This window comes from Mobula hypostoma, chromosome 8 (genome assembly GCF_963921235.1).
Source record: "Mobula hypostoma chromosome 8, sMobHyp1.1, whole genome shotgun sequence".
Taxonomy (NCBI): Eukaryota; Metazoa; Chordata; class Chondrichthyes; order Myliobatiformes; family Myliobatidae; genus Mobula; species Mobula hypostoma.
Window position 1 is genome coordinate 6421262 of NC_086104.1, and position 23572 is coordinate 6444833.

At 46.4% G+C, this 23572-nt stretch overlaps 2 protein-coding genes across 2 annotated transcripts in view; both read left to right on the forward strand.

Moving 5' to 3' along the window:
- Positions 1 to 4539, forward strand: part of ltv1 (LTV1 ribosome biogenesis factor) — a 31791-nt gene extending 27252 nt beyond the window's left edge. Inside the window, exon 11 of the mRNA XM_063055437.1 lies at positions 3789 to 4539. Coding sequence (XP_062911507.1) covers positions 3789 to 3899 — 111 coding nt within the window. The 3' untranslated portion in view covers positions 3900 to 4539. The remainder of the gene's footprint in view (positions 1 to 3788) is intronic.
- Positions 4540 to 13695: 9156 nt separating this feature from the next.
- Positions 13696 to 23572, forward strand: part of LOC134350045 (zinc finger C2HC domain-containing protein 1A-like) — a 31255-nt gene continuing 21378 nt past the window's right edge. The window contains exons 1-3 of the mRNA XM_063054956.1: positions 13696 to 13795; positions 21148 to 21267; positions 23411 to 23549. Coding sequence (XP_062911026.1) covers positions 21229 to 21267; positions 23411 to 23549 — 178 coding nt within the window. The 5' untranslated portion in view covers positions 13696 to 13795; positions 21148 to 21228. The remainder of the gene's footprint in view (positions 13796 to 21147; positions 21268 to 23410; positions 23550 to 23572) is intronic.

The following is a 23572-nucleotide window of genomic DNA, read 5'->3' on the forward strand; positions in this document are numbered from 1 at the left end:
ATGTATGTGTCTTCAAGATTTGTACAGTACTGAACATCCTCTAGTCTCATATAGAGTCATAACACATAGAAATAGGCCCTTCAGCCCAACCCATCCATGCTGGGCAACGTGGCAAGTGTAAACTAGTCCGTTCCCTGCATTTGGCCAATAAACCTGTCCTATCAATGCGTCTGTCCAAACCTCTCAAGTGCTTAAAAATCAGGGGAGTCTTTTTCATGCAGAGGTTGGTGAGTGTGGAAAGAGCAGTCAGAGGAAGTGCAGGTTCAAATTCAACATCTAAGAGAAATTTGGATAGCTACGCAGATGGGAGGGGCATGGAGGACGATGGTCGAGGTGCAGGTCGATGGGACTAGGCAGAATACTAGATGGGCCAAATGGCCTGGTTCGTTGCTGTAGTGTTTCATGACTCAAAATGTTGTTGTTGCACTAGCTTCAACCACTGAAGGCAGCTTGTTCCATATACAGACCACAGTATGGGTGAAACCCTTGAGTTCCTATTAAATCTCTTCCTTTTCACCCCTCTGTCCTCTAGTTGTTGATTACCCAAACTTAAGAGGAAAATACTGGAAATCTTTACTTATTTGCGGAACAGTGCGGAATGGTTCTTGAACTAAAACAGGCATTACTCTTCAACATCTTTTTTCCAAAGTTCCCAAAGAAACTGGAAAGTCGCTATATAAATGCAGGACTTTTCCTTTGTGTTGGGTACCGTGTAATGCTCTACCAGGAAGGTGCTACATGGCGGCAAAGTGCAGCAGTTTAAAATAATTCTGAATAGTAGTTTAGAGATTTATTTAAGAGAGAGAGAGTGCAGAACAGGCCCTTCAGGTCCGGTGAGCCATGCTGCCCAGCCTAATGACCAAACAGCTGAATAACCGGTATGTCTAGACTATGGGAGAAAACTGGAGCACCCGGAGGAAACCCACACGCTCACAGGGAGAACGTACTATACAAACCCCCTACAGACAGCAGCGGGGAAGTGGTCACAGTATTGCTAAATGCTGCTGGTTAGGGTTTTGCTGGTCGGTTCAAGGACTGAATGGTTGAAGGGAAGTCACTGTTCTTGATCCTAGTCATGTGGGACTTCAGGCTTCAGTACCTCTTGCCCAATGTGAGAAGATGGCATGGCCCAGAGAGGTTTCAATAGGTACATTTAATGTCAGGGAAATGTATACAATATACATCCTGAAATTCTTTTTCTCTGCAAACATCCACAAAAACAGAGGAGTGCTCCAAAGAATGAATGACAGTTAAATGTTAGAACCCCAAAGTCCCCACCAACTCCCCCCTCCCACACATAAGCAGCAACAAAGCAACAACCCCCCCCCACCAGTAAAAAAGCATCGGCATCCTCCCACCGAGCACTCAAGCGTGCAGCAAAGCATCAATAAAGACACAGACTTGCAGTACCCCAAAGACTACTCGTTCACCCGGTAATTTGACATACCACAGGCTCTCTCTCCATAATAAGGGAAAAAGAGGTGTCCCTGTTTCACAGCGAGAGGGGAGACATAACAAGCAACTCGCTGATTTATGATGTTAGAAGTCTGTTCCGTCACTTCTTCCGAGCTCTGTGCCCAAAGAACTCGGGTCTCTGGGCACACAGCCAGCTCGCTGCTTTTGATCTTTTGTCTCCTGCGACACCGGTTTTCTGAGGCAGTACTGACCTCCAATCCGCCCGCCTCCAGAGCCATGAGAATCCGGCACCCTGAAGGTACGCTAGTCTTCTAGGCTGCATCCTTGGCATATCAAAAAGCAGCTAGTCATGAGACCCCGAGAGCGGGTCCCATTTCCGCAAAGAACCAAAGTCAACGTGTAACTATTAAAGATGGAAATAGAGCTGTTTCTGAAGATGCAAGCAAAGGAGTAGCTGTTAGGCGCCATTGCCCTCCTAAGATAGTGGGTCAAGAGTCAGGAAACCTGCGCTGTCATGCAGAGAACGTACCAACTCCTTACAATTGGCATCAGAAATGAACTCCATACTCCCCTACACGCCGAGCTGTAATAACATCCCACTGACCCCAAGATATTTATTGATTATTTGTCCTTGGCTGTAGTAAAGATGGTGGGGTAATCCTACAGGTCCAACGTGTTGTGTGCGTCCTTCCTTCAGTATTGACTGTTTGTGTTGAAGTTTCACTAATCTAGTGAGTTCCCAGATTCAAGATTAGTTAATGGTCACTTCCAGTCAGTGGTTAACTTCACGTTAATCCTGATCATCACTCCTGATGATGGGTCTCGGTCCAAAACGTGACTGTTTATTCTCATCTATAGATGCTGCTTGACCTGCTGAGTTCCTCCAGCACATTGTGTATTGCTCTTGATTTCCAATATCTGCAGTGCCCTTTAAGTTGTCTGCAGCGGCTTCACTGAAGACCTCTACTGAGATTAGAATCAGTATCTTATCACTGAGATTATAGTATGTTGTGAAATTCTGGCACCTTCCCCCTTCCATTTCAGTCCTGAAGAAGGGTCTCGGCCTCTGCTCATCTGCTCATTAATGCAAACATCTAATCAGCCAGTCATGTGGCAGAAACTCGATGCATAAAAGCTTACAGACCTTGTCAAGAGATTCAGCTGTTGTTCAGACCAAACATCAGAATGGGGAAGAAATGTGATCCAAGTAACTTTGACTCTGTAATGATTGTTGGTGCCAGATGGGGCGATCTGAGTATCTCAGAAACTGCTGATTTCATGGAATTTTCATGCACAACAGTCTCAAAAGTTTACAGAGAATGGTGTGAAAAATGAAAAGCATCCAAGGAGCTGTAGTTCTGTGTGAGATAATGTGCCTTGTTAATGAGGGAGGTCAGAAGAGAATGGCCAGTCTGGTTCAAGCTGACAGGAAGGTGACAGTAACTCAAATAACCATGTTTTACAACAGTGGTGTGCAGAAGAGTGCACATCACTGAATGTATAACACGTTGAACCTTGAAGTGGATGGGCTACAACAGCAGAAGATCATGAACGTATACTCAGTGGCCATTTTATTAGGTACAGGAGATATCTAAAAATGTGGTCATTGTGTGCATAGAGATACTCAAACCACCCTGTCTGGCACCAACAATCATTCCACACAAGCAATCATTGAAAAGTTCAGTCTCAAGAAAAATAGCGATTCTACAGCCCAAATCAAGTGTTCCCACTACCTTTTTTATACAAAGTCTTCTAGATTACTTCAAAAGTAATCTCTCTGGTTTGTATTGTCATTGATTTAAAATTTCTGGTCGCCAACTCTTCTGCTTCTAAAAACTACGTTTGACGTTAACAGTTTGATTCACTCCCATAAGGGAGGAGGCTATGTAGCATTGACACCAGAATGAAAAACAGTTACTTTCCCCAAGCAGTGAGGCTGATCAACACCTCCACCCACTAACTCCATCACTACTTTATTATTTCCTGTCAGTCACCTTACGTACAGCCTAGCATCACGTTGTGAACATACAATCAACCTATGTAAATAAGCTATCTTTTATATTTATATTCATCGTGTGTTTTATTTTAACTCTCATTATTCTCTCATTGTCCTTTCTTTAGTGTTTTTTGAGCTGCATTGGGTCCAGAGTAACAATTAGCTTGATCCCCTTACACTTGTGTATTGGAAATTACATTAAACAATCTGTAACAAAACTCTGAATACCTGTGCCAGATCTCACAGTGGGCTCCTCCACTCTAGTGAGGAAACCCCCCCCCCAGAGTCTGTGGTTCAGATCCATGCTGAGAAGCATTTTGCCTCATCTGATTATCTTCTCTCTCTCTCTCTCTTTCTCTCTCTGATCCCCGGGCAGGAGCGAAGAATTGAGAAAAAATCGAACAGAACAGCATTCAAGGTGGAGAAAACACGACAGGAGCAGGTGCTACTGAACCTGAGACACAACTTGCAAGGGATTAAACTCTAGGGGACAGTGATGGGGATACCAACCACGTTTACCCCTCCTGTGGGGATTGGACCAAGGGGGTGTGTTACCTCAGACTCACATCTTGGCAAGTTGTCACTTCCTACACCGGATTTGAACAGATGGACATGGCACCCCCTGGGGAATTTGCTGCTTTGGAAGCAGCAGTGACCCAGGGGTCTCCACAAAAAGAGCTCTCTGGACATCAAAGGGTGAAGTTTTGAGAGGGGAGTGATATGGGGAAGAGCAGCTTCCATTGCAGAACCTATTGACGACCAATGCCAGATATTTTGAAGAACAGAAATTGGATCATTCCCATACATGCTCATAAAATGTTTTATGAAATGGGTTATGGGGCTGCTGGTGTTATTTCTGTGGCGTGGTATGGGCTGTCACTGTTCCCTCGGCAGTGGAGCATTTCAGCAGAGAGCTTCCCCTTCACCCACGTCTCAGTGAGTGGTGAAGGTCAGTGCACATGACCCAGCCTTGTGCTCTCTGCTGCATCAAAGGAAGAACAGATCAGGTTTATTATCACTGACATATGTAATGACATTTGCAGTACAGTACAATACATTAAAAGATTTTACTGTACAAGTTATAATAAGAATATTAAAATAGCGTGAAAAGAGAGAGCAAAATACTGATGTAGTGTTTATGAACCATCCAGAAATCTGGTGGCAGAGGGGAAGAAGTTGTTCCTAAAACTTTGAGTATAAGACAGAATTAGGCCATTTAGCCCTTCAAGTCTGCTCCACCATTCCATCATGGCTGATGTATTATATTGTCAGCCCAGTTCCCCTGCCTTCACTCTGTGACCTTTGACGCTCTTACTAATCAGGAAGCTATCAACCTCTGCTTTAGTTATACCCAATTTCATGGCAATGAGTTCCATAGATTAACTACCCTCTGGCTAAAGAAATTCCTCTTCATCTGCAATCTAAAGAGACGTACTTCTATTCTGAGGCTGAGCCCGCTGGTCCTGGACTCCCCCACTGTAGTAAACATCCTCCCAACATCCACTCTCTCCAGGCCTTTCAATATTCAATGAGATCCTCCTCCCCTCATTCTCCTAAACTCCAACGAGTACAGCTGTACCTTTAGTTTCTCATTGGTAGTAATGAGAAGAGGGGAAGGTGTGGGTGGTGAGGGTCCTTACTGATGAATGCTGTCATCTTGAGGCATTGCCTTTTGTTAATGTCATTTTTGGTGGGGAGGTTAATGCCCATGAAGGACCGCTGTTGCAGGTTTAGCCCTTTGGGTGAATTTTTGGTGAGCTTTGGGTGAATTGGGTCCTTTTTAGTGGGGAGGTTAGTGCCCATGACGGACCGCTGTTGCAGGTTTGGGCCTTTGGGTGAATGCTCCTTCTTAATTGATGAGGCCTAATTTTTGGAGTATTGTGTGCAGTTTTGGTCACCTACCTACAGTAAAGATGTAAGTAAGGTTGAAAGAGTGCAGAGAAAATTTACAAGATGTTGCTGGGACTGAGGACCTAAGATATAAGGAGGATTGACTTTATTCCTTGGAACATAGAAGATTGAGACTGGATTCAATAGAGGTACACAAAAGTATGAGGGGTATAGATAGGGTAATTGCAAGCAGGCTTTTCCCACTGAGGGGTGGGATTACAACCAGAGGTCATGGGTTAAGAGTGAAAGGCAAAAAGTTTAAGGGGAACATGAGGGGAAAGTTCTTCACTCGAAGGATTGTGAGAATGTGGAATGTGCTGTCAGTACAAGTGGTGCACACAAGCTTGATTTCAACATTTAAGAGAAGTTTGAAGAGGTACATGGGTGTGGAGGGTTATTGTCCCGGTGCAGTCGATGGGAGTAAGCTGTTTAAATGGTTCGGCACAGACTAGATGGGCTGAAGGGAGTGTTTCTGTTCTGTACTCTATGACTATGACGAACATTTCTGACAACTCTTGGTGTTTGAGGGAGAGCAAGTATTTCTCATTTGCAGAATAACTGAAGAAAGATTAGATCTATTTGTACATTGAAATATGCAGTGAAACACATTGTTTGTGTCAACAGTCAAGATGTTCCTGGGGCTGCTCTGCAAGTGTCAGCAGGCTTCTGGTGCCAACATAGTATGCCCACAATGTAACTAAGGTGCTCAAGTCCCGGCAACATCCTTGTAAATTTCCTAACCCGTACGTGGGAGGAAAACGGAGAACCAAGAGAAAACCCACAAGGTCACAGGGAGAACATGCAAAATCCTTGCAATTAGCAGCCTTAAAGCTGGGCTGTAAAGTGTTACTCTACCATGTCAACCATGATACATGGCTGATCTACACACTCAACTTCTCTTTGGTGATGGTTCCACTGACCTTGAGAACTGTTGATGGGATTAAAGGCCTTTGACCTTAAACAGGGAGTGTTTTAGAATCAGCACTACTGCACGGCAACAGGCCCTTTGGCCCATCTAGTCGATGCCTAGGCCCATCGACCTGCACCCAGACCATAGACCTCCAAGCCCCTCCCATCCATGTACTTAACCAAACTTCTCTTAATTGAACCCACATACACCACTTCCACTGGCAGCTTGTTCCACACTCTCACCACCTTCTCTATTTGATCTTTCACCCTTAACCATGACCTGTAGTTCTAGTCTCGCCCAGCCTCAGTGGAAAAAGCCTGCTTGCATTTACCCTTTCTATACCCCTCATAATTTTGCACACCTCCATCAGTCTCCTACTTTCCAGGGAATAAAGTCCTAACTTACTCATAACACCAGTCCCCAAGTCCCGCCAACAACCTTGGAAATGTCCTGATTTATGAAGCTCAATTAGAGAATCCAAGCTGTTGAATGATGCAACCTTGAACCTGAAGAGCTCAATATCTTGAATACAATACAGTGTCGGAACCTTGGCGTTGTCTATCAAACTGAAATAACTGTTCTTCCTTAATTATCCCTCTTCTCTCAGGAGTGAGATACATTTATGACTATCAACCCCACAAATAAATAGTTTCAAATGAATAATTACGTTACCAAGTGCACTGAAGGGCTGGTGAAGGGAAGCACTGTTGAGGAAAGGGGAGGGAGATTGCTTCCTTTGTCAGCCCTAGCAACGGTTGCTAGAGAGGTCAGCACAGTCTGACACGGGCAGGGAAGTGAAGAGAGTCTGGTCGCCCAGCAGACCCACACCACCCGGTTTGGGGCCTGAGCTTCAATAAGGAGGCGGGAAATGAGAGCTTCTCGTAAGTAGTTGGGCGGCCGTCAACCATTTGACACTGGCACGGTCAGAGACTAGGGTACATGGGAAATGGTGTGATAGCACCCACTTCTGGAGCAAACATGGGTCATTGACCACTACAACACAGTACAGGCCATTCGGCCCATGACGTGTTGAACTTTTAACCTATTCCAAGGTCAGTCTAACCCTTCCTAGATAGCCCTCTGCTTTTCTATAATCCATGAGCTCATCTGGAGCCTCGTAAAATGTCCCAAATGTATCTTCCTCCTCCACCATCGTCCTTGGCAGCGCATTCCAGCACGTTTGTAAAAAGAAAACTTAGCTCTGATATCCACCCCTGTACTTTCCTCCAATCAACTTAAAATTATGTCAAAAATAATTTCCACATATATTTTCACATATTGGTTGGATGGGATAGAGTTTGTCAAATGTTCAGAAAAGTTTCCTTAATCGATACATAGAGCCCTTCAAAAGTAAAATTTTGAGAGTACCTTCCTTCCTGTCAGAGTAAAAGGCAAGGAGCCTTGGTTTTCGAGAGATATTCAGGCCATGTTTCAGAAAAAGGGGTGGGGTGCAAAGTGGGTATAGGCAGGTAGGAACAAGTAATGAGTACAAGAAATGTGAGAGAAGAAAATCAGAAGGGCTAAAAGAAGGCATGAGGTTGCTGTAGCAGGCGTGAAGGAAATCCCAAGGGCTTAACGGACGAAATTGGTCCTCTGGAAGATCAGAATGATCATATATTCATGGAGCTGAAAGAGATGGGGAAGATCTTAAATGGATTTTTTTGCATCTGTAAATATTCAGGAGATGGATGCAGAGTCTATGGAAGTGAGGCAAAGCAGCAGCAAGGTCATAGACACCATACAGATTACAGAGGAGATAATGTTGGCTCTCTTGAGGAAAATTAGTGTGGATAAATCCCCAGGGCCTGACACGGTGTTCCTTCAAACCCTGGGGGAGGCTAGTGCAGAAAATGCAGGGGGTTTAACAGAGATATTTAAAATGTCCTTGGCTACAGATGAGATGGTAGAGGCTTATGTTGTTCAAGAAAGGCTCTGAGAACAAACCAGAAAGCTAGAGGCCAAAGAGCCTGACATCAGCAGTGGGCAAGTTAATGGAAGGTATTCTAGGGGACCGGATCTATAAGAATTTGGATGGACATGGACTGATTAAGGATAGTAAGCATAACTTGTGCGTAGTACGTAGAGTCTAACCGATCTGGAGCTTTTCAAAGAAGTTACCAGGAATGTTGAAGGCAAGGCAAGGCAATGGATGTTGTATACATAGGCAAGGCACTTGACAAGGTCCCACATGAGAGGTTGGTCAAGAAGATTCAGTCGCTCGGCATTCAAAATGAAGTAATGAATTGGATCAGACATTGGCTTTGCGGGAGAAGCCAGAGAGTGGTAGTGGATGGTTGCCTCTCTGACTGGAACCCTGTGACTAATGGAGTGCTGCAGGGATCGGTGCTGGGTCCGTTGTTTGTCATCTATATCAATGATCTGGTTGATAATGTGGTTAACTGGATCAGCAAATTTGCGGATGACACCAAGATTGGGGACATGGTGTTTAGTGAGGAAGACTATCAAAGCTTGCAGTGGGATCTGGACCAGCTGGAAAAATGGCAGAATTTAACGCAGGTAGATGTAAAGTGTTACATTTCAGGAGGACAGACCAGGGTCAGACTTGCACAGTAAGAGGCAAGGCACTGAGGAGTGAGGTAGAGCAGAGGGATCTGGGAACACAGATCCATAATTCCTTGAAAGTGGCGTCACGGGTAGATAGAGTTGCCACATTGTCCTTCATTAATAAGTATTGAGTTCAGGAGTTGGGATGTTATGTTCAAGTTGTATGGGACGTTGGAGTATTGTGTGCTGTTTTGGTCGCCAGCCTACAGGAAAGGTGTAAATAAGATTGAAAGAGTACAGAGAAAATTTACAAGGATGTTGCCAGGTCTGGAGGGCCTGAATTGTAGGGAAAGATTGAATAGGTTAGGACATTATTCCCTGGAATGTAACAGATGGAAGGGAGATCACAAAATTATGGGGAGTATAGATGGGGTAAATGCAAGCAGGGTTTTTCCTCCACAACCGGAGGTCACGGGTTAAGGGTGAAAGATGAAGTATTTAAGGAAATGACAGGAGAACGAGCTGCCAGTGGAAGTGGTGGCTGCAGGTTGGATTTCAATATTTAAGAGTAATTTTGGGTAGGTACATGGATGGGGAGGGGTATGGAGGATATGGTCCTGGTGCAGGTCGATGGGACTCGGCAGAATAGTTCGGCACAGACTAAATTTTTTTTAATTTCAAAATATACTTTATTCAAAAATAAATATATACAATAAACCATTCAATAACTTTTCATCCTTGACATACGTTTCCATTATAGTCAGTACATATCTGTATTTATAGCCACCCACGTGGCACTCCAGTAGTTCAGCTTACCATATCATTGTTGAGGGGTATACTCCCCACCCACCGACCCCTCCCACTCCCACGGGTGGAGAAACCTATACTGTGGTCCTTCCCCATCGGGCCCTTGCGGCGGCTGCACCGAGTTTCAGTGCGTCCCTCAGCACGTACTCCTGCAGCCGAGAATGTGTCAGTCGGTAGCATTCTCCCACGGACACCTCCATGTGCTGGTAGATCATCAAGTTTCGGGCCGACCAAAGAGCGTCTTTCACCAAGTTGATGGTCTGCCAGCAGCACCGGACGTTGGTCTCCGTGTGCGTCCCCGGGAACAGCCTGTAGATCAGCGAGTCCTCTGTTATGCAGCTGCTGGGGATAAACCGTGACACTAGCCCGTCCATCCTCCTCTACACCCTCTCTGCGAACTGACAGTGTGCAAAGAGGTGGGTCACAGACTCCTCCTCACTGCAGTCCTCCTGTGGGCAGTGGGGTGCAGAGACGATGTACCGGGCGTACAGGAGGGCTCTGACTGGGAGTGCCCCTCTCCCGCCAGCCAGGCGAGGTCTTGGTACCTGTTGGTTAGATCTGGAGATGAGGCATTTTGCCAGATGAACTGGACAGTCTGCTCAGGGAACCACCCCACTGTGTCCATCACGTCCTTCTCCTGCAGTGCCTGCAGGACATTACGTGCCGACCACTGCCTGATGGCCCTGTGGTCAAAGGCGTTCTCCTGGAAGAACTTTGCTACGTAGGACAGGTATGCCGGCAACGACCAGCTGACTGGGGCGTTGCGCGGGAGTGGGGCCAGACCCATCCTTCGTAGCCAGGGCGACAAGTAGAACCTGGGCACATAGTGGTACTTGGTGCCCACATACCTGGGCTCTACACACAACCTGATGCAGCCACATACAAAGCTGGCCATCAGGGTGAGGGCGACATTGGGGACGTTCTTGCCCCCGTTGTCCAGGGACTTGTGCATGACGGTCCGTCTCACCCGCTCCATCTTGGATCCCCAGACGAATCTGAAGACAGCCCGGGTGATTTCCGAGCTGTAGGAGCAGGGGACGGGCCAGACCTGCGCCAAGTACAGCAGCCCTGAGAGCACCTCACACCTGATGACCAGGTTCTTGCCCGTTATCGACAGGGAGCACCCTCCCCACAGTCCCAGTTTCTGTTTCACCTTGGCAGTCCGCTCCTGCCAGTTCTTGTTGCACGCCTCAGCCCCTCCAAAGGACCTTATTCCATGCTATGATACTATATATTAAAAAAAAACATACCTCTGACAGCCCCACTATATTTTCCTCCTACCACCTTAAAATTATGCAGTCTTGTATTAGCCATTTCCACCCCGGGAAAGTCTATGGCTGCCTACTTGATCTATGCCTCTTATGTAAACCTCTATTAAGTCACCGCTCATCCTCCTTCACTCCAAAGAGAAAAACCCTATTTTGCTAATCCCATCCTCATAAAGCATGCCCTCAGGCAGCACCCTGGCAAATCTCTGAATCACTTCACGCTTTTCCCAATTGAACTCCATTTGCCACTTCTCCATTGTAACCCAATGTTCCTGTAGCAGCCTCAGTCATGTGATACTGGCTGTATTGTTAACATCACAATAGCCTAGTCTTCAGGTAACTTCTCGAGGCCCTATAAACTTTGGCAACCTCAGCGAGCCTCTGGGTGGAGCCCACTTGGGGCCCCCAGTAGAGGATACCCATGGAGGGTGGAGATAGGATTTGGCAGCAGGAATTCTGAGCACTGCAGCCCTTTCCCCTTGGTATCTGCGACACCTTAGGACACCTGCGTTACGGTGTGACAGGTGTACCGCCCCAGTCAAACTCCCCATCTGCCACTGTCCCCGGAGACTTTCTGGGCAGACTTTCCTTTTACTCTGTGACCCCAGTCCCACTTCCGGTTGGGTGCACGTCAGGAGAGGTGTTAGGTTTATGGAGGTCGGCAGTACATGGTATAAAGCAAACAGCTCTTCTCAAGAACCATAGTACACCCTTGCCCTGCGATTCAATGTCTAATGAAGGATTCAGAATCCTTTATCACATGAACATTGAAACATACAGTGAATACTGTACTTTGTCAGGCTATCAAGAAGGCAAATGGAATGTTGGCCTTCATTGCTAGAGGGATTGAATTTAAGAGTGGAGAGGTTATGCTGCAAACTGTACAGGGTACTGGTGAGGCTGCACCTGGAATACTGCATGCATTTCTGGTCTCCTGACTTGAGGAAGGATAAACTGACTTTGGAGACGGTGCAGAGTTGGTTCACCAAATTGATTCCAGAGATGAGAGGGTGACACAATGAGGAGAGATTGAGTCACCTGGGACTGTACTCACTGGAATTCAGAAGAATGAGAGGAGATCTTATAGAAACATAAAATTATGAAAGGGACAGATAAGATAAAGGCAGGAAAGTTGTTTCCACTGGTAGGTGAGACTAGAAATGGGGGACATATCCTCTTTATTCTTGGATAGAGATGAGCATGAACTGCTTTTTCCGAAGTGTGGTGAATTTGGAATTCTCTACCCGATGAAGTAGTGGAGGCTACCTCAGTAAATACATTTAAGACAAGGTTGGATAGATTTTTGCATAGTGGGGGAATTGAGGGTTATGGGGAAAAGGCAGGCAGATGGAGATGAGTCTATGGCCAGTTCAGCCATGATCTTATTGAATGGTGGAGCAGGCTCGACGGGCCAGATGGCTGACTCCTGCTCCTATTTCTTATGTTTGTGTTAACAGTCAACACAACCTATGGATATTCTGGGGGTGGGAGAGGCAGCCTGCAAGTGTCACCCCACATTCCAGCACTGACAGTACATAGCATGCCCATAAAGTTCAGCAGCTCAACACAAGCAACAACAGCAAAACATGCCTCTTTCCTACACACAAAGGCAGGCCTCCAATGCTAGGATAGGCTGCTTTTGGGCCTCCACCCTCAAATAGACTCACAGACATTGGGCCTCGACTTCCCCAGTGGACTCGCAGACCCAAGACTTTGGCCACCAGGCCTCAATTTAAGTACTGTGAATCCTGCAAGTTTAAAAACAAATAGATAATTTGGTCACTTATTCTATCTGAGCCTTAATTCCTGCAAAACATCTAGCTCAGTTTGTACTTCGCATTTCTGTTTAAATCTTGGAATTTAAAGATTAACTTTATCTGTACTTGCACACTGCCTAGTCCTGCTCCTATTTATTATATTCTTAAGTTCTTATGAAATGTGCTGTTTGTGTCAACAACCAACACAGCCTGATGATGTGCTGAGGACAGCTGCAAGTTTTGCCATGCACCCAATGTCAAAAGAGCATGCCCACAACTAACTAACCCTAACCTCTACGCCTTTGGAGTGTGGGAGGAAACCAGAGCACCCAGAGGAATTCCACGCCATCATAAGAAGAATGTACAAACTGCTTATAGACAGCGGCAGGAATTGAACCCCTGTCGATACCACTGTGAAGTGTTATGCTAGCTACTACACTACAGTGCCACACCTCCACAAAGGAATGAAAGGAAGATGTCTCCCTCCCCTTTCCTACCACAATCTCTCCGCTCTAATGGAAATAAGAACATGCTGTATCCTTGATGTTAACTGAAGTGTCATCAAGCTAGTTTTGACACAACCTTGCAAGGCTGGACAGCTGGCGGAGAGGTGGGTTTTAGTGGAATGTCAGAGAAAGGAGGGTCGGTGAGGCTATGGAGAGAATTCTAGAATGTAAGGCCCGACTGTTCTCTCATCAACGCTGTTTCACTGACCCCCACCAATACCCAGTCCAACACATCTCGACAGGAAGATTCCCAACCTGGTTTGCAAATCTCATAATATAGAAATGGCCCGTGAAGTGGCGACCTTTTAACCTACTCCAAAATCAATCTAACCCTTCCCTTCCACATAGCCCTCCATTTTTCTATCATCCACGAGCCTAACCAAGCCTCATAAATGTCCCTGATGTATCTGCCTCTTTCACCACCCTGGCACATTCCAAGCACCCACTAGTCTCTATCTTTAAAAAACCTCACTTCTCACATTCCCCCAAACGTTCATCCTTAAAATTATGTCCCCTCATATTAGCTGCCTAAACCCGCTGAGAAAATTTCTAGCTGGCCTTTCAGTCTACAATGTTGTGCCAACCACTAGAAATACTTAGAATTTCCCTGCTGCATAGCCCTATGCAGATTGCTTTTTGAACTGAAACTTCAATGCTTCTCTCTTTTCTCGAGGATAGAGCAGGGCCTGACCCTCGTGGCGTGCAAAATCTGCGGGCGAAGTTTCGAGGCCGACAGCTTGGTAAGCTCCCGAAGGTCCCCTTGCTCTCACTTGCTTCATTTTAAGCGTCCCTGGGAGCTGTTATTTGGGCCAGTGATATGAGGAGGGGATGGGAGTGGGAGTGGGGGTGATTATGGCAGGTTGTGTGCACAAGATTCAAGATTGTTTAATGCCATTTCTAGAACACAAGTGTAAAGGAGAACGAAATAATTGTCATTCCAGATTCAATGCAGCAGGAAAAAACACAATAAGATAAAAATCACTATAATAGAATATAGAAACCTACAGGCCCTTCCGCGCACAGCACAGTGTTGTGCCGACCACGTAACTGCCTAGAATTTCCCTACCGCATAGCCCTCTATTTTTCGAAGTTCCATGTACCTATCTAAGAGGCTCTTATAAGACCCTGTTGTATCTACCTCTACCACCTTTGCTGGCAGTGCATTCCACGTATCGACCACTCCCTGTGTGAAAAACTTACCTCTAACATCCCCCTTGTACTTGTTTCTAAGCACCTTAAAACTATGCCCCCTCATGTTCGCCATTTCAGCCCTGGGGTAAAAAACCTCTAGCTATCCACATGATCAATGCCTCTTATCATCTTGTATACCTCTATCAGGTCACCTCTTATCTGCTGTCGCTCCAGGGAGAAAAAGTCAAGTTCACTCATCCTACACGAGGGGACATAGTGGGGGGGTGTCAGAGCTAAAGTTTTTCACACAGAGAGTGGTGGGTGCGTGGAATGCACTGCCAGCAAAGGTGGTAGGGGTGGATACAATCAGGTCTTTTAAGAGACTCTTAGATAGGTACGCGGAGCTTAGAAAAATAGAGGGCTATGCAGCAGGGAAATTCTAAGTATTTCTAGTGGTTGGCACAACATTGTAGACTGAAAGGTCTGTAATGTGCTGTAGATTTCTATGTTCTATTCTCATAAGGCATGCCCTCCAATCCAGGCAACATCTTTGTAAATCTAATAAAAATAAAAAAACAACAAATATAAATAAGATAGCTTATATACTGTAGATTGATTGTATGCCCACAAAGTGATGCTAGGCAGAGGAGTGTCTGTACACAAAGTAACTGACAGGAAATGATAAAGTAGTAGGGGTGGGGGTGGAGGTGTTGATCAGCCTTACTGCTTGGGGAAAGTAACTGTTTTTGAGTCTGGTGGTGGTCCTGGTATGAATCTTAATGGGAATGGGACAAACAGTCCATGACTGCAAGATGGGTGGAACCTCCCTCCTGGGGCTTGCCTCCACCTGGATTCCCTTCCAAAGGTGAATGCATCACAGACGGTTGTACAGGAAAGATGTAAATAAGGTTGAAAGATACAGAGAAAATTTACTAAGATGTTGCTGTGACTGGAGGACCTGAGTTACAAGGAAAGATCAAATAGGTTAGTTCTTTATTCCTTGGAATGTAGATTGACAGGAGATTTGTTAGAGGTATACAAAATTATCAGGCGTATAGATAGGCCAAAAGCAAGCAGGGTGGGCGGGACTACAACTAGAGGTCATTGAAATTTGTCATCTGGATCAATGACCAACAGAGTCTACCGATCTGCTGGAGACAGCCCGCAATTGTCGCCACGCTTCCAACATTGCATGCACACAACTCGCTCGCCTGAACACATACTTCTTTGGAACGTGGGAGGAAACCAGAGCCCCCAGAGGAAACCCACGTAGTCACAGAGAGAATGTACAAACTCATCATAGACGGCGGTGGGAATTGAACGCTGATCATCCGATCACTGGCATTGTGAACCAAGCTTTATAGATTAGCTTTCTTTATCACATAAACATTGAAATACACAACCAAACCAGTCCCAAGGAAGTGCTGGGGGCAGCCTGGAAGTGTCACCATGCTTCCGACACCAATGTACAATCCTAGGCAGTAATTAACTGCAAACCTACCAACAGTAGGACTTTGGAATGTAGGAGGAAACCCACGTTGTTACAAGGAGAAGATACAAACTTCTATAGACAGTGATAGAAATTGAACCCCGATCAGTGATCGCTGGCGCCGTAAAGCGTTACACTAACCAGCACACTACCACGTCTCTCCAGTGCCAGTGGACAGGCCAGCGTTTACCGCCCATCCCCTAGCTATCTCATCATCTTACTGGGCGATTTCAGAATACACTTGTATCAGCAACATTGTTGAAGACCTGGAGATGTAAATACAAGGTAAGAACAGCAGATTTTTCTGGAGCAGCACAGTGAAACAAATATCTAATGAGGATGTCATGAACAGAGCAAACACAAAAAGAGAAGTCATGTATGAGACCATGAAAAGGCAACATAACTTCATTGGACATGTGATTAGGAAAGAGGAGTTAGAATGCACGGTTATTATGGGAAAGATTGAAGGGAAGAAAGCAAAAGGAAGACAAAGACAAATGATGATGGAGACAGCAGCCAAAGAACTGGAAATGAATACCAATGAATTGATCCACTTGGCCCAAAACAGGAGTGTGTGGGCCATGGCAGTCAAAGCCCAAACTGGGCACGGCACCTGATGATGATGATGATGACAGTGGGTAGAGCCACTGCTTCACAGTGCTGGAGACCTGGATTCAATCCTGGCCTTGGATGCGAAGTTGGTATGTTCTCCCCGTGACCACGCCGATTTCCTCTCACATCACAAATCAGAATTAGATTGAATATCACCGGCATATGTTGTGAATTTTTTTAATATGGCAGCATTACAGTGCAGTACATAACAATAAACTAAATTATAATAAGTATTATATAAAATATATACTTCTGTTGGCAGAGGGGAAGAAGCTGTTCCTGAATAGTTGAGTGTGTGGCTTTGGGCTCCTGTACCACATCCTTGATGGTAGTAATGAGAAGAGGGCATGTCCTGGGTGATGGGGGTCCTTAATAACAGACGCTGCCTTTTTGAGACATCACATTTTGAAGGTGTCCTCGATGCTGGGGAGATCAGTGGCCATGATGGAGCAGGCTGAGTTTAAACAACTACAAAATAACAAATTTCACAACATATGCCAGTGCTGTTAAAGCTGATTCTGAAACTTCTAATGCTATTTCCACTAACTAAAGCCAACTCCTCCATTAATCTGTATCTGCTGTATTGCTCCATGACTTCATTACTCCTCACTTGTTATTGCATTAATCAAAGCTAACTATTCCACTAACTAAACCAGAATACTTCCATTAACTAAAGCTAACTATTGCATTGTTCAAAACTAACTATTCCTTAAACTAGACCCAACTATTCTGCTAACGTTTGAATGGGTGGACTGGACTGTATTCTGGGATTCATCTTCGAATCTGGATGAGTATGCCACAGTTGTCACCGATTTCATCAAGATCTGTATGGATGAGTGTGTGTCTGCAAAAACTTGCTATACATACCCAAATCAAAAGCTGTGGATGAACCAGCAGGTTCTTAGTCTCTGCTAAGGGATAGATCCATGTCATTCAAGACTGGTGACCCAGGTCTGCGCAAGAAAAGCAGGTATGACTTGTGGAGAGCTATTTCAAGGGCTAAGAGAGGCAATTCCAAGCGAAGTTAGAGGCGACATCGGATGCACATCAACTTTGGCAGGGTTTGCAGGTGATACCTAACACCATGAATGACAGTGATGCTTCACTCCCAGATAAGCTCAACATCTTTTATGAAAGGGAGAATAAAACTACATCAATGAGGATCCCTGCAGCACCCAGTGACCCTCTGATCTCTATCTGGAAGGCTGACATCAGGCTGTCGTTCAAGAGGGTGAACTCTCGCAAGATGACGGGCCCGGATGGCGTACCTGGAATACCTCTGCCAACCAATTGGCAGGGATGTTTGAAGACATTTTAAACCCCTCATTGCTACAGTCAGAAGTACTCACCTGCTTCAAAAAGGCAAAAAATTATACCAATACTGTACCCAAGAAGAGCACGGTAAGCTGCCCTAATGTCTATCGTCCAGTAGCACTTACAGTACGTCTACAGTGATGAAATGTATTGAAAGGTTGGTTATGGCTAGAATTAACTCCTGTCTCAGCAAGGAGCTGGAACCACTGTGATTTGCCTATCGGCCCAGTAGGTCTACAGTGGAGGTGATCTCATTGGCTCTTCACGAAGCCTTGGATCACCGAGACAATATAAATACTCATGTCAGGATGCTGTTTGTTAACTACAGCTCAATATTTAACACAATTATTCCCACAATCCTGATCAATAAGCAGCAGAACCTGGGCTTCTTTCCTCCCTCTGCAAATGGATCCTCGGCTTCCTAACCGGAACCTGTGTAGATCGGGAATAACATATCCACGTCGCTGACAATCTACACTGGTGCACCTCAGGGGTGTGTGCTCTGTCTCTACTCCGCTCTACACTGTCTACGCCCATGACTGAGAGGCTCGGCACAGCTCAAATTACATCTATATTTTTGCTGAACCATTGTTGGCAGAATTTCAGATGGTGACAAGAGGACCTACATGAGCGAGATATATCAGCTCGTTGAGTGGTGCCACAGCTACAACCTTGTTCTCAATGTTAGTAAGGCCAAACAACTGTTTGTGAACTTCAAAAAGGGTATTATTCCACCTCACCTGGATCCACCCATCACCTCCTGATCTCTATCACTATTCTCACTCTCCCCTCCTCCATCTGCCCATCACCCCCTCACCTGGATCCACCTATCACCTGCTAGGTTTTGTTCTACCTCTTCCCCTCACATCTTTATACTGGCTTCCAATCCAGATAAAGGATCTCAACCCAAAACGTTGACTGTCCATTTCCCTCCACGGATGCTGCCTGACCTGCTGAGCTCCTCCAGCATCTTGTGTGTTGCTCTGGATTCCAGCGCCTGCAGTCTCTTGTGTCTCTGAACAAATACCTTGCTGTTTTCACTGCCTTTGACCTCTTCCACCTACCAGACAGTTGGGACATTAAGTTGTTAGGTTTATAGAACACAGTACAGCACAGGAACCGGCCCTTCAGCTCACAATGTCTATGCTGAGCACAATGCCAAGTTAAACAAATCCCTCTGCCTGCATATGATCCATATCCCAACCATTCCCTGCATGTGCACGTAGCTGTCTTAAAAGCACTCTAATAGTGGCTTCCACAACAACCACCGCCACCCCGACAGCACATGCAGCACATTTCAGGTACCCAGCACTCTGCATTTTTTAAAACAAGACTTGTCCCACACAAACACGAGGAATTCTGCAGATGCTGGAAATTCAAGCAACACACATCAAAGTTGCTGGGGAACGCAGCAGGCCAGGCAGCATCTCTAGGAAGAGGGCCGAGTGGTCTCCTAGAGCCTTGTCCCACACATCTCCTTTAAACCTACCCTTCTCACCTTCTACTGTTCAACATTTCTACGCTGGGAGAAGGATTTGGACTCCCTGCCCTATCTATTGAGGCATTGACCACGGATGTTGCGTCCTCAGCCTGTACACAAGCCTGGGCATTATGATATAGAGAACAAGCTGTTGCCCATACAGCAAGCTCCCCCACACCACGCAGCAGATTAACGGCAGAGACCAATACAGTTTGACACCAGCAGCATCGCAGGAGTTGCCAGTCCGCATTGAACTCAATGTTGGACTGCCTTAGGGACCCCAGTTCCGAATTTGTCCTCTGGGTTTGCTCCCAAAGTTTTCTCCATGAGTGGGTATAGCCACGAGGCAGCGAGGTTTTGAAATCAGAGTTTCCCTTCTCTTAGATGAGCTGCCAAACAATGCTGACGAGCCCATCTGCCTAAGACGACTGGCTGTAAGGTGCCAGTAAACTGACTTTGCCTCTTTTCCTGTCAGTAGAAATGGTTCCATCGGGTTTAGTAGCTAAGCCACATGTGGAGGCCAGGAGCTAGACTCGGTTGTAAGAGGCTATTTGAGACGCACAACATTGGGAGCGTTTAATGAGTAGTGGGAGTTGGGAGCTTGTCCCCACTACTCCCCCCCCCCACCTGCTGTGACAACCTTATGGAACCAGACAGAAATATAGCACTTGCATTAGCAACCAACATACCTAAGGATGTGATGGAGGGCAGTCTCCAAGTATTGCCACAGGTTCCCACGCCAACATAGTATGTCCACAACACAGGACACCACAAAACACAACATATCAAGTAAAATATCATGGTGGAGGATTACAAATACCTGGGGATACGAATTGACAATAAACTGGACTGGTCAAAGAACACTGAGGCTGTCTACAAGAAGGGTCAGAGCCGTCTCTATTTCCTGAGGAGACTGAGGTCCTTTAACATCTGCCAGACGATGCTGAGGATGTTCTACGAGTCTGCGGCGGCCAGTGCGATCATGTTTGCTGTTGTGTGCTGGGGCAGCAGGGTGAGGGTAGCAGACACCAACAGAATCGACAAACTCATTCGTAAGGCCAGTGATGTTGTGGAGATGGAACTGGACTCTCTCACGGTGGTGTCTGAAAAGAGGATGCTGTCTAAGTTGCATGCCATCTTGGACAATGTCTCCCATCCACTACATAATGTACTGGGTGGGCACAGGAGTACATTCAGCCAGAGACTCATTCCACCGAGAGGCAACACAGAGCGTCATAGGAAGTCATTCCTGCCTGTGGCCATCAAACTTTACAACTCCTCCCTTGGAGAGTCAGGCTCAGGGACATCAAACACTTTTCAAAGCTCTTCTTTGGCTTCCAGCACTCGCCGAGTTACAGTTATTGGGCCTTCAACTTTGCAGCGGATCTGCAGAGGTTCACAGATTCGGGGCTCCGGACATTGGGTTTCGACTTCTGGGTTTCTGAATCGACCTTCAGCCTTCAGGCTTTGTGCTTGGGAAATGATTGCAAACGGCTTTGATGCGAATTGCCCGTCCCAAGCATAAATATTGTGATCAGTTTTGGGCCCCTTATTTTTAAGAAGAGATGTGCTGGCATTGGAGAGGGTCCAAAGCGGGTTCACAAGAATGGAAGTGTTAACGTATGAAAAGTGTTTGATGTCCCTGAGCCTGTACTCACTGGCATTTAGAAGAATGAGGGGGAGAGGAGGAAGGACCTCATTGAAATCCATTGAATAGTGGAAGGCCTTGACAGAGAGGATGTTTTCTACAGTGGGGGAGTTTAGGGCACTGTCTCAGAAGAGACAGACATTCTTGTAGGACTGAGATGAGGGGGAATTTCTTTAGCCAGAGGGTGGTGAATTGTGGAATTTGTCACCACAGACAGCCGTGGAAGCCAAGTCATTGAGTATATTAAAAATGGAGGTTGATATGTTTTTGATTAGTAATGGCATCAAAGGTTACAGGGAGCAGGCAGGAGAATGGGGTTGAGAGTTCAATCAGCTGTAATGGAAAGTGGAGAAGATTTGATGGACCAGATGGTCTAATTCTGCTCCTATGTCTGATGGTTTTATGGTCATATTTCCAGGCCAGACATGAACCGATCTGCAGCAAAGTCAACAACAAGAGGAAACAGGTGTTCAACTCGTACAAGCAAAGAGCTCAGGGGATGGAGCTCGGCTCAGTAAAAGGATCATTAGTTGGGAAGGTAGGAAAAACCTTTCAGCACCGGGGGCATACACTGAGGGGTCTCAACACCAGTATCTCTGAGTACCAGGGGACAGACACTGAGGTGATCTCAACCCCAGTTTCTCTGAGTACCAGGGGACAGACACTGAGGGGTCTTAAAACCAGTATCTCTGAGTACCAGGGGACAGACACTGAGGGGTCTCAACACCAGTATCTCTGAGTACCAGGGGACAGACACTGAGGTGATCTCAACACCAGTATCTCTGAGTACCGGGGACAGACATTAAGGGATCTCAACCCCAGTATCTCTGAGTACCAGGGGACAGACACTAAGGGATCTCAACCCCAGTATCTCTGAGCACCAGGGGACAGATACTGGGGGGGTCTCAACATTGGTAACTCCGAATACCACAGGACAGACACTGAGGGGTCTCAACACTAGTGAGCTCTCGGGTTGGGTTAAGACCATAAGACAAAGGAGCAGAATCAGTCCATTCAACCCATCGAGTCTGCTCCACCATTCCATCATGGCTGATTTATTATCCCTCTCAACCCCATTCTCCTGCCTTCTCCCCATAAGCATTGACGCCCTGACTAATCAATAACCTTTCAAGTTTCACATTAAGTATACACAATGACTTTGCCTCCACTGCCAAAAATAAATTCCGCAGATTCACCACCCTCTATCTAAAGAAATAACTCCTCATCTATGTTCTAAATAGACTTCCCTCAATTCTGGGGCTGTGTCCTCTGGTCCTGGACTCCCCCACCACATGAAGCATCCTCTCCACATCCACTCTATGGAGGCCTTTCAATATTTGATAGGTTAGTCAGAAGATTGGATGGGGGTGCTGGGGAGAAAACGGGGGAGTTTCTCCAGTGTTTTGTGTGTGTGCTCCAGACTACCAGCATCTGCAGAATCTCGTGTTTACAGAGGGAGAGACCTCTCCGAATGCTGTGGCAGGTCATCAGATTTGACACATGCAGCCTGATTGGTGGGGTGGGTGCAGAGACAGTGGGCAAAAAGGGAGTGAAGCTAAGAGGAATGAACAGGGTGGGAGTTGAGAGAGAGGCAGGGAGAAGGCTGTTCCTCGACCTAGAGGCAGGGGAAGCATTAAACTAGCTGGTTCCTCAACTGAAAGACGGGGAGGGTACAACTGGCTGGTTCCTCGACAGAGAGATGGGGGGAGGGTACAACTGGCTGGTTCCTCGACAGAGAGATGGGGGGAGGGTACAACTGGCTGGTTCCTCGACAGAGAGATGGGGGGAGGGTACAACTGGCTGGTTCCTCGACAGAGAGGCAGGGTAAGGGTCAGACTGACTGGTTCCTCGACCGAGAGGCAGGGGAAGGGTCAGACTGGCAGATTCCTCGACAGAGGGAGTGAACTAAATCTGCCGATTCATGGCCATACTTTGAAGAAAAGTAGGGAAATCCTCTCCGTTGTATAGGCTCCTACACTTCACACCTTTAGCATGAGATTACTATGAGAAATATAAAAATAATGTATTGCAAAAAGAGTGCAAAATAATGAGCTAGTGTTCCTGGGTTCATGGACCATTCAGATATCTGAGGGCAAAAGGGAAGAAGCTGTTCCTAAAATGCTGAGTCTGTGTCTGCAGGCTCCTGTACCTCCATGGTAATAATGAGAAGAGGACATGTCCTGGAAGGGTGGCGGGGGGGGTAGTCCATGATGGATGCCGCCTTCGTGAGGCATTGCCTTTTGAAGATGTCCTCAGTAGAGGGAGGCCAGAGCCCATTATGGATCTGGTTGAATTTTCAAGCTCTGCAGCTTTTTCCAACCCTGTGTAGTGGCCCCTCCGTACTAGATGGTAATGCAACCAGTCAGAATGTTCTCCACCGTACATCTGTAGAAGTTTAGCAGGTCAGGCACGATCTATGGAGAGCAATAAACAATCGACCTATTGGGTTTGTGTATATTGTCCTGGATTTCTGGCTTCTGCAGAATCTTGCGTTTATGATGCGTAGAAATTTGCTGGAGTCTTTGGTGACATGCTCAAAATCCCACCACTTTGCTCCCGGCCGTGATCTTCACGATGTTGCTGTGTGGGTGATCCTTTGCCCGCAGGGTTGGTGGTGTTGGGGGGGATGGTGCGGTGGTGAGTTCCATCAAGTGGTGACCGATTCTCTTGTATCCCCGCAGAACTTCGCACCCCCGGTCTCGCGCTGGAGAGAGCAACATGAGGACTTCATCAACACCGTCAGAAACGCCCGGCTGAGCACCGACGCCATGAAGAAGGGGCTCCCCCTTCCTCCACCACCGCCCCCCAGCATTAACCCAGGTGCCTCGCCATTCTGCCCGACT